Genomic DNA, 15,150 nt, shown 5'->3' with positions numbered 1-15,150 from the left:
GTGTGACTCAGTTAGCCATGCAATAGATTGACCTATGCTGTCTAGGCCTTTTGCTGGAGAAAGTACTGTGCTCTTACCAGGGTTCCTCCAGAACAAAAGTCCAATTTACATAATACATATTGCTCTCAGAGATTGTAAAAATAATGGTCTCCAGCAGCGTGTTCATGTGTGGAATTATGTTCTCACAGTGGAAAGTTATTCCCTTAAAAAGTCTGTAGATGATTTCATATCTTTCTCAGACACTGGGACCCCACAATCAAAAATAGATCAGTGAATTTCCCCTAGTATTGCAGAACTACAGTAAGGAGAAATGAAGAGGTCAAAAACTTCCCCATTGGAATTGGGTAACTGTTGCCAGGAAAGGGCTGGGCCTCCAGCAGCGATGAGGCAATACTGAGCCCAACTGTGTATAAAAACCAACACAGTCAGCATACCATCAAACAGGAGAAGGACACGAGCTGACAAGGGTCAGTGAAATATCTAAAGAAATCCACTTGCCCAGGCAATCACCATCCATCACTGGACCTGAAGAATAAATTGAAGGTATTGTGGTGTTCTTCGCTGCACCGGCACCCATGAGAGGGAAGACCCATCAACTCTAATCTTCAAAGGGTAAAACAACTTAACCATTTAAACCCCGACAAAAATGAAGGCATTCAGCATTGCAGTTGCAGTGACACTCGTGCTCGCCTTTATTTGCATTCTGGAGAGCTCTGCCATCCCATTTGCTGGGGTAAGAATTCGTCTTAAACTCACTTCATTTGCTTATTAGATATAAATGTTTTGCCAGGACGCTGAGATGCGCCTCCTCAATGTGCATAATTCATTAACAGGTGCAAGAGCCGGAGGAGGCAGGGAGCAATGACACTCCAGTTGTGGCACATCAAGAGATGTCAGCGGAGTCATCAATGGTATGTTCAATCGACTGAATGAATTAAACCAATTACCAAGAGCAAATTAAAATTTAAGTGGATGCATTTTCCCTGCAGAGTACCTTGGTATATAGAGCGGATGGAGTTGAACACCTTGCTCACGTCTTTTGTCTTTCCCACAGATGCCAAATCACATCAGGCAAAAGCGTCAGAGCCATCTTTCCCTGTGCCGCTGGTGCTGCAATTGCTGCCGAAGCAACAAGGGCTGCGGCTTCTGCTGCAAGTTCTGAGGATTCCCGCAACAGCCACAAAATATTAATTTATTATGCTTATTGACTCTTTCTTAAAGACTTTCTCCGTAGCATTTACTGTGCTATACACATTTTACATAATTTTGAGGAGATGTGAATTATGAAACAGCACCGAAATAGGAGAGCTTCTCTACTGTATTTATTTTATACATTTCAACCATTTTGTGAATTTCTTTTAAAGAGAAAGTCAGATGTGGACATTTCTTTCATTGGAAAAAGTTGATATTTGGCACTGAATAAAGAATACAAATTAAAAGCAGCTGCAAAAATGTTTTCTGTCATTTTTATGGAAATGTTCATCTACAACAGTTAGCAAGAGATTAGGTCTCAGGTTTATGTTATTATTAATCAATATCCTATCCCAATTTTACCTTTTGAGCTTCTACTTTGTTACATTAAATCATTATATCACTAGAAACAGCTGGCATGTTGCATATGCAATGTTTAATACTCACTACACACAACGCACAACTCATACACAATTAACATCAAAATTTGTTCTGCTCTCCATCGCTGACAAATCGTTTACACACTAGTAACTGAACTGACAGTTTATGGTCACATTTATTGTTAATTACTATACATGGTGTTCTGTTAGACTCTTAAAATAACGCACAATGAGTTTTTCTTCTTGAGACAAATTACATAGTAAAAAAAACAAACAAAAAACGTTCTTGCATGTTACCTGAGGTTTATCTGGGGAACAATAAGCAGAAGGTGAGAGCAGAAGCAATATAAACATGAATTAGCCTTCTCAGCTGGGGCTATATTACAGATCATTATCATAATTTCTTATCCGCTGAAATGCATATTGTGATCAGCTCAAATTGATTATCTTTTAAAATGATCTCTAGAGTAAAGGGAAATAATGGAAAGCAAATAAAAGAAATCAGTGCTTATGTGGAAGAAGAGTCTCCTTCTCTGTCTTGTAAAGCATGTTAGGTAAGGATGTAAGAGTGTGCCGGGACCTTCAGGTTACCGTCGTGCTTAGCTAGTAGTATTAGAGTTACTACTGGTAAGAAAAAAGTTTGTGAAGTCGACTCAAACTCAAACATGTGGCTTTCACTAGTTGACCTTGATGAGGATGGTGAAAAAATGGTAACAAAATGTATTGTTTACTGATAATAATACATCAAGTTATGGGGAGTAATGAGTGATGGGGGGTGTTTATGGTTTATAATAAAAGTTTAACTGATCAGGTTTCAGGTAGAATGATAAATTATTGTATAATTAGAACTACATTGTGTATTGTTGCGTAAATTATTATATAAACAATATTTGCACAGAAAGAGCAGTTCTGTCATCCTTTTATGGATTTCTTTTCTATCACTTAGTATCGTGCATATTATGTATGCTATATTACACCAGACCTTAGAATAGGTGAGCTAAATATAAAAGCTCGTACTACTAAATTATTTTGGGGAAATGCAGTGCAATGCCACAGCAGGAATAAACTCACAGCAACAGCATCACAAATGCTGCCAGAATAAACAAGCTCATAATTTGTGATAAGCTGTGACCAGCTAGGGGAGCTTGCTAACATAGCAAAGTCGGTTCAGGCTTCTACGCATATGTTTAATGATTTCCCCAGAGCAGACAACAGACACAGGCGAAGGTGCATGCATAAAAGCAGCACACACAAATAAATTCACTGGAATTAGTCAATTTGAACAAAGAATTTGTTTTATAGCAATAAATGTAAAATGGTGGGAAAGCATTGTAAAAGCACTCTCCTGCACATTGTGCATATTTTTGCATCACCACAACTGTCATGCACACTCTAGAGGAAAATTCCAACTGACACCCTTCAACATTTATTATAATCTAACAGCAGCGACTTTAAGTGTGGCTGTTACGCTTTTCATTGGTGCATGCATGAGGAATCAAAACATATTCCTTGTGTTTTGGGCAGATTAGCAGATGAACATACACAGGAGCAGGAATAAATAGGAGCTGAAATGTTCCAGTAGGCAACAAAAATTGAACAAAAAAACAAAGATCTTAAATGTAGAAAAAAAAAAAAAAAAAAAAAAAAAAAAAATATATATATATATATATATATATATATATATATATATATATATTTATATATATTACTAGACCCTTTTCTTTCAGAAAAGCTCTACCTCGAAAGATTCAAAATCTTTTTTGAATCATTTTTACATTCAGCAGTGTCTTTTCAAAATAAATTGAGTAAACAACATGCTTTTAAACTGCACTTTCATTTAAGTGCCTGGGAAAATGAAAGAAAGAAAAGAAATTGCCTACTCAATGGCCAAGAAATCTTATTAATGGCGCTATACACTATATATCCAAGCTTTTAAAGCAGAATTTCGCCTTCTTCATAAATCTGAGCTGCTATGTTTATTTCCAGTTAATTTGTGGACTGATCATTACAAATATTAATTATTTAAGTTATTATAGGCCCCAATACAGTAGATGGTGTATCCACCAAAGCAAATGTTTTACCTCTTGTGCCTTTAACACCATGCAACTTTTAAACTAACTTTCTAATTCTAATTAGAAATTAATTCCTTCAGCCATAAGCTGCATAAAAATGTGCATACACCCCTGTTGAAAGGTGTACCTGAGGGAAATGCACTGAAATACCAAATTAAGAAAATTCTGATGTCAGGAAGTAGCAAAGGTAACGAAGCACAGCTTTCAATAGTTAGCAGAATGATTAATAGCAGCTATGAGACAATTGGGTCTGAATATCAATACACATTTTAGTGGTATCATGTATACTTATCTGGTTTTGATTCCTCAACACTGCTTCATCTTTTAACTTTAGCTGCCTGAACATCCAGCATTATATTGGACTGGATTAATAAAAGACTTCTCTGGGAAGTAGTGTGAAGAACAAAAAAATGTAACAAAGCATGGTGCAAAACAAAAAGAAAACAAAATAAAAAAGTCCAGTGCTAAGTATCAACTGTTATCATTTTCTTTTTAGAAAAGGCAATCAAATTGAACTTTCATTTACATATTTTTCCATAAACGTCTAAAATCCATAGATTACTTAATATTGGGTGGTTCTGTCCTTTTCACATGCAGAGCTCTGTGTTTCTTCAACACCATGCACGCAAGAGTAAGAAAACAAAACAAAGCAACATATAATGGAAATCGAGCATTTAGAACAGTCTGATACTTGGGCTTGCACAGAGGTTACTTGTGCACATACTGACCATGTTTAATATGAGCATCTATTACTGTACCAGTATTTGACAGAAAATAAGGAAAATCCAAATAGGTCAGCTCTGAGAATAATTTAGAACCAAAAACAGAATTATCCTAGAAATCAAGTGGCCTGCATTTGCTTACTGCTTACAAATCTTAGGCTACCTCTGAGTAGAAGATTTTCAGAGAACCGAATGAACCTGAGTGAAGTGTTGAATCCAAGCACGACTTCATGCAATAAACTCAGACCTACTTAATAAAGCCAGGCTTTGGCCTTTATTATGTCCGGGCCACTCAAATGCTAAGAGGAGAAAAGAATCATCAAAAGAAAATCAACATCATTGAGGGCAAATAGAACTTCAATAAGCATTTTTAATGATACAACAAGAATGAATGCCAAAGGCATAACAAGCACAATGATCCCTGCGTTGTCTTGTCTTTGATAGTTTAGCATTTCCACCCCAGGCAAGTTTGTTTATTGGATTTTATTCAAATTAAAGTAGCCTCGTTGAGTGTAATAGTGCGTGTGTGGAAATTTATGTGTAGGAGGGAAAGTGACGAAGAGTCCATAAAAGTTGAAGGCTTCACAGGCAGTATATTGTCAGTAAGATCAGGCTGACACCTGGCAACAAGCCGCCAGATGGACGAGGCAAACAAACAGGTAGACTTTGAAGCTCAAACAACACATAACATAACATAAGTCTAGCAAGTTGAAAAACTCCCTTTACTGTGCAGTGGGGACTTAAAGAGTAAATGAGAAACATCTGTTCAGGCAGGTATCAAGTAAAACATACTGAGGGCATCTAGTGGACAGGTATGACATTACAAGAACAAAAAAAGAAACTTATCAATGTAGAAAGTAATGGCCCCATCTTACATTCGCTCCTCCACATGGCTGATATTGCAAATTTTCTGTGTGTCATCAAAATGACACAAAGGCTACAATGCTGAGATCAATGAAAATTAATGGAGAAGTGCAGCATGGGCTGTAGAATCTGTTCATCTGTTGTGTGTTTGTGCATCACTTTCTTTGAACATTGAAAACATGTTCAAAAAACATGTTGAAGCTGTAGCTCCAAAGGGAAGCAGTGGACTGGGAAGGAACCAACCCCCTTATAGGAAAAAAAAACTATAAAATCAGGGAAGCCTGGAAACATGTTAGCAGGTTAACTGAGGTGCAGAATAGCATCCAGAGAGACAGGAAGATGTCCATAACTGAGGCTCACAACCAGAGATATACCAGAGAATAGGAGAATAAATGGGCTGCTCTCCAAAGATCAATCCAGGGTGTACTCTCAATGATAAGAATAATAGCATAATAGCAAAAAGGGCAGACTCACCCTGATAGAAGAAAGAGGGAGAAAGAGGCATTACCATTACCATCACACTACTGCCAATTGGCTAATGGATCTATCTATCTATCTATCTTGGACCCCTATCAAGGCTTGGACCCCAATTAATATTTGGTTAAATGCCCCTTAGGAAGCTGCACCCCCACCACATGCTTTGGTAGCCTGTCTAAACTGTTTTAACTTGCAGCATTTATCAGGGTTTGATACCTGCCAACAGTATTGAAATTTCATATTGAATTAAATGACCAAAATCTTCTTCGAAGTACCTTTATACTCAAATCGATTTTCTAGAATTAAATTCGAACATATTTTACAGTTGTGATAGTGCCTGCGGTATCAAGAAGGTAACTATTTGTCATAATTACATATAGATCTAGGCAGTACACCCTTTGGGTAGAGGAGCACTCCACAATGCATTTATGTGTGTGTGTGTGTGTGTGTTAGAGGAATGCCAAGATGGCCTAAGGACGCTTGAGACCCAGTGTGATTTAAAAGGACAGGGATGGGAATAGACAGTTGCTCTCTCACTCTCTTCCCCGTCTTTCATTGATCACCAGATACCTCAGAGGCTGAAGAGTGAACATGTTAATCGACTCCTTAGCTGCCGAGAAACAACCTTCCCCATCCCAAAGCTTTTGGAGAACATTAAGAAGAGTGGTATTGCTATTGACCTGCAGCCATCATTGAGATTCCAACTCTTTTGCCTGAAGAAAGGATCTTCCTCCTGCTGCCCATATCACTTCTCTATACACCTTGTATAATGCATCACACCATACCATTTGCATTTAGATCACCTTTTTTTTTCTAACATTGCACATTGTGTGTTGGGATCCGAGTCGATACTGCGGTGGGCTCCTAAGGAGAATGGATGGAGGTGGTAATGAAGGCGAACCACCAACACAAACAAGCCACCCGGCCGTTCCTCTGCCTAGCACCATGCAGCACCTGGAGTCGTTAGTTTTAATTAAGGGAGGGGAGTGATAGGAGCTCCTCACCCCCTCCTCTCCCACCTATCCACCCACCTATCCCCTCTGGTAAAGAGCAGCTGAGTACTGCTATTCTCTCACACTTAGACTCATTGCGCATATTTTCTTTCCTTTCATTAATAGTGCTTAATTGCTAAAACAAAAGGAGAAAATAAACAGTGCTTCTACGATCTTCTAGGTCAATATATTGGTGAGAACAGTCAGGACTAGCCAATTAAAGCCTTTTTTCCTGTTTAGTTGTCCATCCCAGTTTTTCTCTTAACATATGCTGAACTGACAAATGTACAGACATTATTTGTTTAAGTATAAGTGCAGATGCCAGTGGATTAGGGTTAAAGAATTAAATACTGATTGAATTTCTTTACTCAATTAGAAGTGAAAGAGTACAGTCTCTGAAATGTACTCAGAGTTAAAAAGTATGTCTTTGAAGGATGTTTCTACCAGCTATTTCTGTGCAAAGTTAACTAAACCTCATGCTAAATTATTGCAATAATAATAAATAACATCAATAGCTGGAAAGACAAAGTTTTCTTGCTTTGCTTTCCATACCTGAACACAAAAATTAATACAGTGAGGGGTTAAAATAGAATTTACCCGTAGATCAGCTGCAGAAGTACAACTCTCAGTAATTTCTATTGAGAGTTCAAGTAGATTTTCTTTGGGTACAAGCTGTAATTGGCTGACCTCTGCTGCTGCCTCACTTTGTTGATTTACACAACGGAATTCAACAAGACATAAGCAGATGCTCCACAAGCGATCTTGGCTGATTTCCATCCCCTACACTGAAAGTATGCTATTTATACTGCCTTTATACTAGGCAGTATACAGCTGTTATAACAGTTGAACTCAGTGAATGAACCTGATGTAACCTAACACTGACCATGAACATCAAAAGCCACTGTGCGCCGGTCCGACACAATGCTTTGCTGTAAATTTGCACAGCACATCAAAGCAACCCAATTTATCCTGCACTAAACTGCTGAGTGTTTTCATGCAACCTTTTGACAATACAAAGTTAGAATGCCTAGGTTTGTTTTGCAGGACGTTTGGCAACATAAAAAATGTAAAAGAACTTCGCATCATTTGCAGATTCAAAATCTGATTTAAAAAATGAGGACACTGCAGGTTTAAGATTTCAGTTTATCGAAGGTCTAGCTAGCAGGTACACTGCAACGAAATGCACACAGTCTCTATATTTGTCATTATTTGTTGAGTTGATAGAGACTTTACATTTGAAATTACCTGCCACTTAAAAAACATTACCCACTTTATGCTCCTCTTTAGCGTTAGTGCCACTTTAACCATTGAATATAGTGCTATAGAGTCTAATAATCCATACATATATATTGCCTCTTTCATCTCATGGTGCTTGTGCGTGTACCATCTTTTATATGTTATTGTTCTTTCCATTCAGGCTCAGTAATATCTCACCTCAAAGCATTAAACCTAAAATAATGAGACTAAGGTACCTGTGTAGAAATGTAGGGAGTACAACAAAAAAATGTTAGATAAATAACTATGAAATTGTGAAAATTCTACCTAAGTAGAAACCGTGAACACGTGGCTGCGGGAATCTTTAGAATCTGTGCTGGCAAAAAAGTCACTTGAGAGTGAGAGTGAGTGATATATAGTTTGTCAAGTGAACAGCACTCAATAGCTATTTCATGAAATTAACCTCCTGACAGTTGCAGAAACTTGAACAGTAGATTCCAGCATCCTTAAACATCGCTTCCCCTTTGTGATCCTGCTCTCAACACTGATAAGACCATAGTCACCTACACTGCCCTGACATTCCACCCACACACTACACAGATGCCTTGTTAGCTCAAGAAGAGGAAAAAGCAAAGCCACCGTCCTCTAAATTCAGGAAAAAGCATGAGATTAGCCAGTAGGCACTGATAATGTCTTCTGATATTTTAGAGAACAGGATTGCAAATCTCCTGTTTGTCTAATATTACGGTCCCTATGATGGCTCCTCCAAGCTTTATCTATTTCATTCTTATTCAAAGCTGCATTTGGAGGATTTGGTTCTTGATAGAATCGCTCTGCTCTAACCCCCTCCCTCCTCTCCACTGAGGCGTATTCCATGATTTACATTACCTATCAAATCTTCCAGTCTCTTGCTGTCAAATACTTTACACAGACTTCCAGCCTATACTGCAAAAGCTTAGGCCCTACCTCATCCTCACAGTGCATATATGCCAAACTGATGGGATTGGAGGGTGCAGCATTTTTTGCAGACTTGTTTCTGAAAAATAAGTCCAGTGTTTTGGAAACCTGTAACACTCGGGTAATCACATTGGTATGTAAAGTCCTGTTCAGACTTGGTTCAGACATGTGGAACTTTTTTCTCATTTTCCAAAGCTTCTCCAGTCCCAGCCACACAGTAAAAATGTATACAGTGTAAAACTATTGTATGCTCCAAGTCCACGCTTGCACTGGGAAATGAGGCAACTTGTGTGGGAGAGGAAATGCCTCTGAGGTGAAGCAGAACTCCGAATCGTCCTCTCTTACAGTTCGTTTCAGCAAAGCTGAAAATGCACTTATGGAATGGTCTTTCTTGGATTGTGAATATACACACATCCACATGAGAATTTCCACACTGTGTGCTCATATAGTGACCTTTAAATATTTCACTGTTTGTCAAAACCTGCACAAAAAAAAGAAAAAAAAATGCTACTCTTATATAAAATATTGCACATAGCCATGTGGTGAAATCTGCATAAATCATGTCAGTGTTACTCAGACTTATATTACCCTTGGGAGGGCTATGTGTTTGAGTGCTGCGCAGTACCCCCTGGTCCATGTTGATTATATCAAACAATATGCAGCACGACTGGAATACATAAGGAGACTGGGCACACTCCCCCCGTGGCTAAAACTCTGCAAGAAGAAGCTTTATCTCAGGGCTCAGTTTAATACTCCAGACTTCGGAGAAGCCACCCTGGGGTGGATAGATAGGCCTTGTCATTGTTTTACTGGCTCACACTCCACAATGCAGCTGTATATGCTCCCCTGTGTGCCTCTAGTCAATGTAACGGTGCTACAAAATCATAGTGCATGGATTTGTCATTCCAGATTTCACGTGTGTTTCATCTCCTAGCAGCCGAAGTGTAGTGAGTCACAAAAATGGATGTCATTTCATAAATGCCTCTGCATAAATGTAACTGTTTCATATCAGAATGAAAGAAAAAAAAAAACATAATGAGTTTCTTTTTTGTGCCCTACTTCAAAGAGACACTTTGTCATTTGGTGCATGTTAATATGTTATTGTACGAACTTGTATGGATTCATACCTGTAGCAAAGGAACAGACTGTGAAAGCGTATCTAGAGATAAGTAGCTAAATTAGTCGCAGATTTATATAACAAACTAATACAAGACATATACATTGCTCGGTGATCATGCATCGGTGCATTTCCATGTAATACTGTAATGCCTTAGAAGACTTATTTAATCTGTTTTCACACTCTAAAGGTCTTTCTCTTTCTCTGTCCGTCCCTCAGCCTTCAATCACATCCATCACGGTGAATGGCCGGTGGCCTGAAACAAGCTTTCCGCCATATAATGGATGGTTCCGATTAGCCGCTTCTGCGTATATGCTCAACGGAGGCATGGTGTGTTGAGCACTGTGAGGCTGGTGATTTGTTAGGCCACGTGTGGCGGTACAGTGGGGATGGATATTAGCGAGCCGTTTGGAGTCCCAGGAGAGCTGACTCCATCAGATCTGCAGGGAAATGTGCATCTATGTTTACTGATGCTCAGTTACCATACCCATGGCTCTTGCGCAAATAGCTTCCTCCCATACTTAAAAATGAGCTTTAGTTGCATCATGCATTGATCTGGATTTCCTTTTCCATCTCCCTTCCCCCAGTGTTTGTAAGGTTCTTTGTCAAGGCATCCCACTTCTCATGCTTCAGCTTGCTTCCCTGCTACATAGTTACACAAACTGCTCTTTTCTTTTGGTGAAAATTCAATTCAACTTCATTTCAATTCAGATTGTGCCAAGAAAGTCTGGATGAGTATTAAAGAAAGAGAAAAAAATATGATGGGGACTTTCTGGAAAAAAGTAAAAACAGCTAAAAAGGGGGGAAAGTACATTCTTTTATCTGAAAGTGGGTCAGTAAACAAGAAGATGACACATGAATATATTTTGGTGAATAGCGCATGTTCAGATTTCTGGACAGCTGAGTATCTGTGTAACTCATCTCTAGTGGTGCAGACAATCCAAGGATGCCCCAGACCAAAGCATTATGGGAAAGGAAGAAAATGCATTTGAAGCTAGTACTGGAGGAAAATCATCCCTAATTAAGAAAACCCTTGTGTGGTTTGTTTAGTGTGCTGCGCTGTGCTCTTACATGCATACGCCCCCCAAATTCCTTGCATCCTCTTATGTAATTCTGAACTGATTCCCTAAGAGAGAGCCTTAAAGGGATTTCCTAAGCACCTCTTGAAAGGAACATGTTAACGATAACAACACAGCATTATTTGTTCTTCATGTCACCTCAAGGGGCTTTCAAGAAGGGTCTTTCTGTTTGTTCCTTGGGAAACTAGCTACAGCTTCCTTCCAAGCTTTGCTGAATAATCCTGTGTGGATAAGAGTGAACGTTTGTGAAAACTCAGCTGTTTCGTTATGATTGAAATGATCAATAAACTTGTTCAAATAGTTGTTATGTCAGCCTATGTCATAATGGTCCTCATTAAAAAATTATCATATATACACTACATGTATATATATGGGGGGGGGGGGGGGGGGGGGGGGGGGGGCAAAGACTTTCCAAAGGGGCCTCTTTACTCCTTCGGGTAAAGACACTAACTCGAAGAGGAGTTATTTATTAGAGAGACATGCAGCATCTTTCCATCCTGCTGACTCGGCTCTCTAGTGGCACTCCGGAGCATAAATCAGCAAACCCGGGCCTCATTCCCTAAACATTCATCTATATATCCCTGCCCCTGGCCCTGTGAAGTGCTGCAGTATGTGTCTATCATCTGTTGAAACCAAATCTCCATCCAAACTAACGTTTTCCAGTGTGATTACATTCTGGGAGTCAAATGGCTACTGTACAGCATAGCCTGGAGGGGTCCCCCTGGTGCTCAACTGTGACTCTCCTCAAAACACATCCCATCTGTGCTTGCTGCTGCATGACAAGCTAAATGGTGAGGAACAGAGTTTTGGGAAGGGGAGCAAAGATGCACCCAGCTGTTCTCCCCCATCAGATGAGCTGTGCCTGTCCTGGCTTCAGTTAGGGAATCGTGTTAATCCAGTACAATCCCACCTATCCTCTGAATGCTAATTCACATTCTGGAAGACTTGTTTTCCAGCAAAAGATCAAGGATGAAAAGAACCAAAGTGTTGGCTGGTTGAGTGGGAACTTAGGAAGGGAGCATTGGCCATTAGCATTGTGGATGGATTACTAAACATCGTACTAGCACAGGCCAATAGCCCCTTGGATCAGATTCAAATTAAATTCTTGCATTCAGTAAAATGAAATTTTTGCAGCCAACTTGGAACACGTCTGGGCAATTACACAAACTGGACACTTCATTAGGTACACCTTACTTACTGCTAGGTTTGACCCTTTGTTTTCTTTTCTTTTTTTTTTTTTTTTTTTTTTTTTTTGCCTGTCCCGTTTGGCTCTTTTGCCATCAGAATTGTTGTCTAAAGGCAAAGAAAGATGCCCAACGGATTTACTTTACCAAACTGACCATCCCAGCCTTGCTGTAATGGTCCATTTGATTCACCTTTTATTGTTTATTTTATTTTCACTTACTGAATACGGGACAGACTTGACTGGGGGAAAGAAGGGGAGAAAGAAAGAGGGAAAGAGAAACAGCTGAGAAGAGGGACGGGGGAGAAGGGCAAAAGACAAAAACCAACAGAACGGGCAGAGAAAAAAAAAATGCATATATCAATCACCTGGATCACCTGCTGAGAAAGAAAAAAGAAAGCAAGCAGAAGAGAACAAGAGTAATAGAATAAACAACATCACAATGATATATGGGAATATGACAGTAAATACTAAATGTTAAACCTTATTGTGCAGCACATAAGATCAACAGAACACAGTGTGCTTTGAGGTAGGAGCCATAAAGGGTGTAGTTTGTGGGTGTGATCACCCGTGTGTACACCTGTGAGCATGGACGCGCTTGTTTTTTGTTTTTTTAAAAGGTTCCTTCATGTAATAATCTGCTAGAGGGTGTGGGGGGGCCACAGCCCCGTCCTCCAGGGCATGAAGCAGGTATGGAGGAGATCAAAACTCCAGACATCCAGAGGCCCCCAGAACACAAGAGACCAAGGAAGACCAACAGAGGGGCAGCCGCGCCACTGTCCCGGAAAGAGCTGAGGAGAGTCCCAGATGAGGGCTCACTCAGCAGCCGCGGAGCAGAAGCCAGGGGGAGTTGCAGTGACGCGCCCGTGAGCTCCGCCGGCAGCCAGCTGCGCCTGAGTGACCGAGCCCCAGGCCGAGAGGCCGGGGGCACCCCACCTCCGAAGTGGCCCGAGCGAGCCCCAGGCTCCAGGCCCCGATAAGCGGCCGCCAAGGAGTGAGCCGGTGTGTACCTGGACGCCCATCCCGGAACACAAAGAACCACCAACGCACCGATGTCTGAGGGGGTCCGCCACTGGCAGGGGAAGTGGTGGTAGGGGGAGATAGGCCTCCAAACCTTGGAGGGCCTGAGATGTCCCCAGAGAGGTGGCGCCTGACACCCAACCTGACATATAGACACAGACATACAGGCACACACAGATACAAACATCCATTCCCACCCTCATGCTCTCATATGCACTTACTCCACACTCAACCAACGTGGAGACAGACATAAAGAGACGTTGTACACACGATCACACTCCCCAAGCGTACTCTACAAACCGGGTCTAGGTGCCCCCGCCCCTGGAGGGGGGAACTGCACCCAGACCGAGGTGGTGTTTCCCTTTTCCCTGCGGTGGGGGGAGGCAGACCACCCCGACTCCGCAGCAGCAGGAAGGCTCCACACTCCAGACCTTTTTTTGCTTTCAAAATTGCCTCAGGTCTTCACGGCACAGACACAACAAGGTACTTGAAACACTCCTCAGACAATTTGGTCCACAGCGAAAAAAATAGGATCACCCTGTTTATGCAAGGAAAGATGGATCAATACTTTAATGTAGTTTGTGCAAAAAGGTGACTGTAGCATCCAGATGCTGTAGCAGAAATTGGGACGAATCAAACCAGGAAACAGTTCTCCAGTCTTCTAATGTCCAGTTCTGTTGAGCATGTGCAAACTGTAGCCCCAGCTTCCTGTTCTCTGTTGACAGAAGAGGCACCTGGTCTGGTCTTACACTTCTGTGGTGTATCTACATCAAGGTTCAATAAGTTGTATGTCCAGAGAGGCTCATTTGTATACTTTAGCATTAATTGAGTTATTTGATTTACTGCTGCCATTGCAAAACTGGCCGTTCTCCTCTGACCTCTGGCATAAAAAAGCAGTTTTCACCCAGAGAGCTGCCACTCATTGGATAGTTTCTCTTTTTGGACCATTCTCTGTAAACCTGAGAGGGGAATCTGATCTGCCAGCAAAATCCCAGTAGATCAGCAGTTTCTGAAATACAGAGATCAGCCTGTCTGGCACAAACAACCATATCATGTTCAAAGCCCCTTAAATCACCTTTCCTTCTTGTTCTGATGCTGAGTCTCAGCAGATCATCTTGACCATGTCTGAATGCTCAAATTCACTGAGTTGCTGTGATGTGGCTGGCTGAATTAATAAGCATTTAAATAGGTGTAACTAACAGAGCGGCAGATGAGTATATTACCTTAATGAAATTGCATTTCAGATATAAATGGAACATGAAAATAACATGTACACAATAGTGAGTCAAATTTACATGACCGTTTAAAAGCAACAGATGGCCGACCAAATTGCAGCAGAAATATAAAAAGTACTATAAGAACAATAAATAAATAACAATTTGATTAAACGGGGTTTAAAAAGTCTGCTGATTTTGACCTGAAATAGAATTTTAAAGAGCTGTTGCTGTTTTGCCATATATTTCAATTCAGTCTCATATCTCCTCATCATACAATCTTTATACTAATCTTTTACTACCAGCAATGTTGGGAAGGTTACTTTTAAAATGTATTCCACTACAGATTACAGAATATATGGCCCAAAATGTACGTATTAAGTTCAGTTACTTAATCTGAGTAACGTATTCTGAATACTTTGGATTACTTGATATATTGTTATGAATGTACTATTGCTGTGTGATTTATTCTCATTACTGAAGGCTACTCGCCACCTAGCTGACATTGTTAGCTGGCGTTAGTTCATAGACCACAGACTGTAGAGTTGATGGATAGCATTAACAACCTGCTAGCTGAAATAATCATGTGCAGTTCTGAAAGCAATACCAACTAGATTTTTAAATCTTAATATAAAATGAGTAACAGTAGGGTGGACATTAGGTAAGG

At 40.3% G+C, this 15,150-nt stretch overlaps 1 protein-coding gene across 1 annotated transcript; it reads left to right on the top strand.

Annotated features, from left to right (window-relative positions):
• The first annotated feature begins 375 nt into the window (after window positions 1-375).
• On the top strand, window positions 376-1,442 carry hamp (hepcidin antimicrobial peptide). The gene is made up of 3 exons (XM_026184499.2): window positions 376-733; window positions 834-911; window positions 1,055-1,442. The coding sequence occupies exons 1-3, from the start codon at window positions 647-649 to the stop codon at window positions 1,160-1,162; spliced, it is 273 nt and encodes a 90-aa protein (XP_026040284.1). The 5' UTR covers window positions 376-646; the 3' UTR covers window positions 1,163-1,442.
• The last annotated feature ends 13,708 nt before the right edge of the window (window positions 1,443-15,150 follow it).

Source organism: Astatotilapia calliptera, chromosome 11 (assembly GCF_964374335.1).
Source record: "Astatotilapia calliptera chromosome 11, fAstCal68.1, whole genome shotgun sequence".
Classification (NCBI taxonomy): domain Eukaryota; kingdom Metazoa; phylum Chordata; class Actinopteri; order Cichliformes; family Cichlidae; genus Astatotilapia; species Astatotilapia calliptera.
This window is presented reverse-complemented; position numbering and strand designations above follow the sequence as displayed.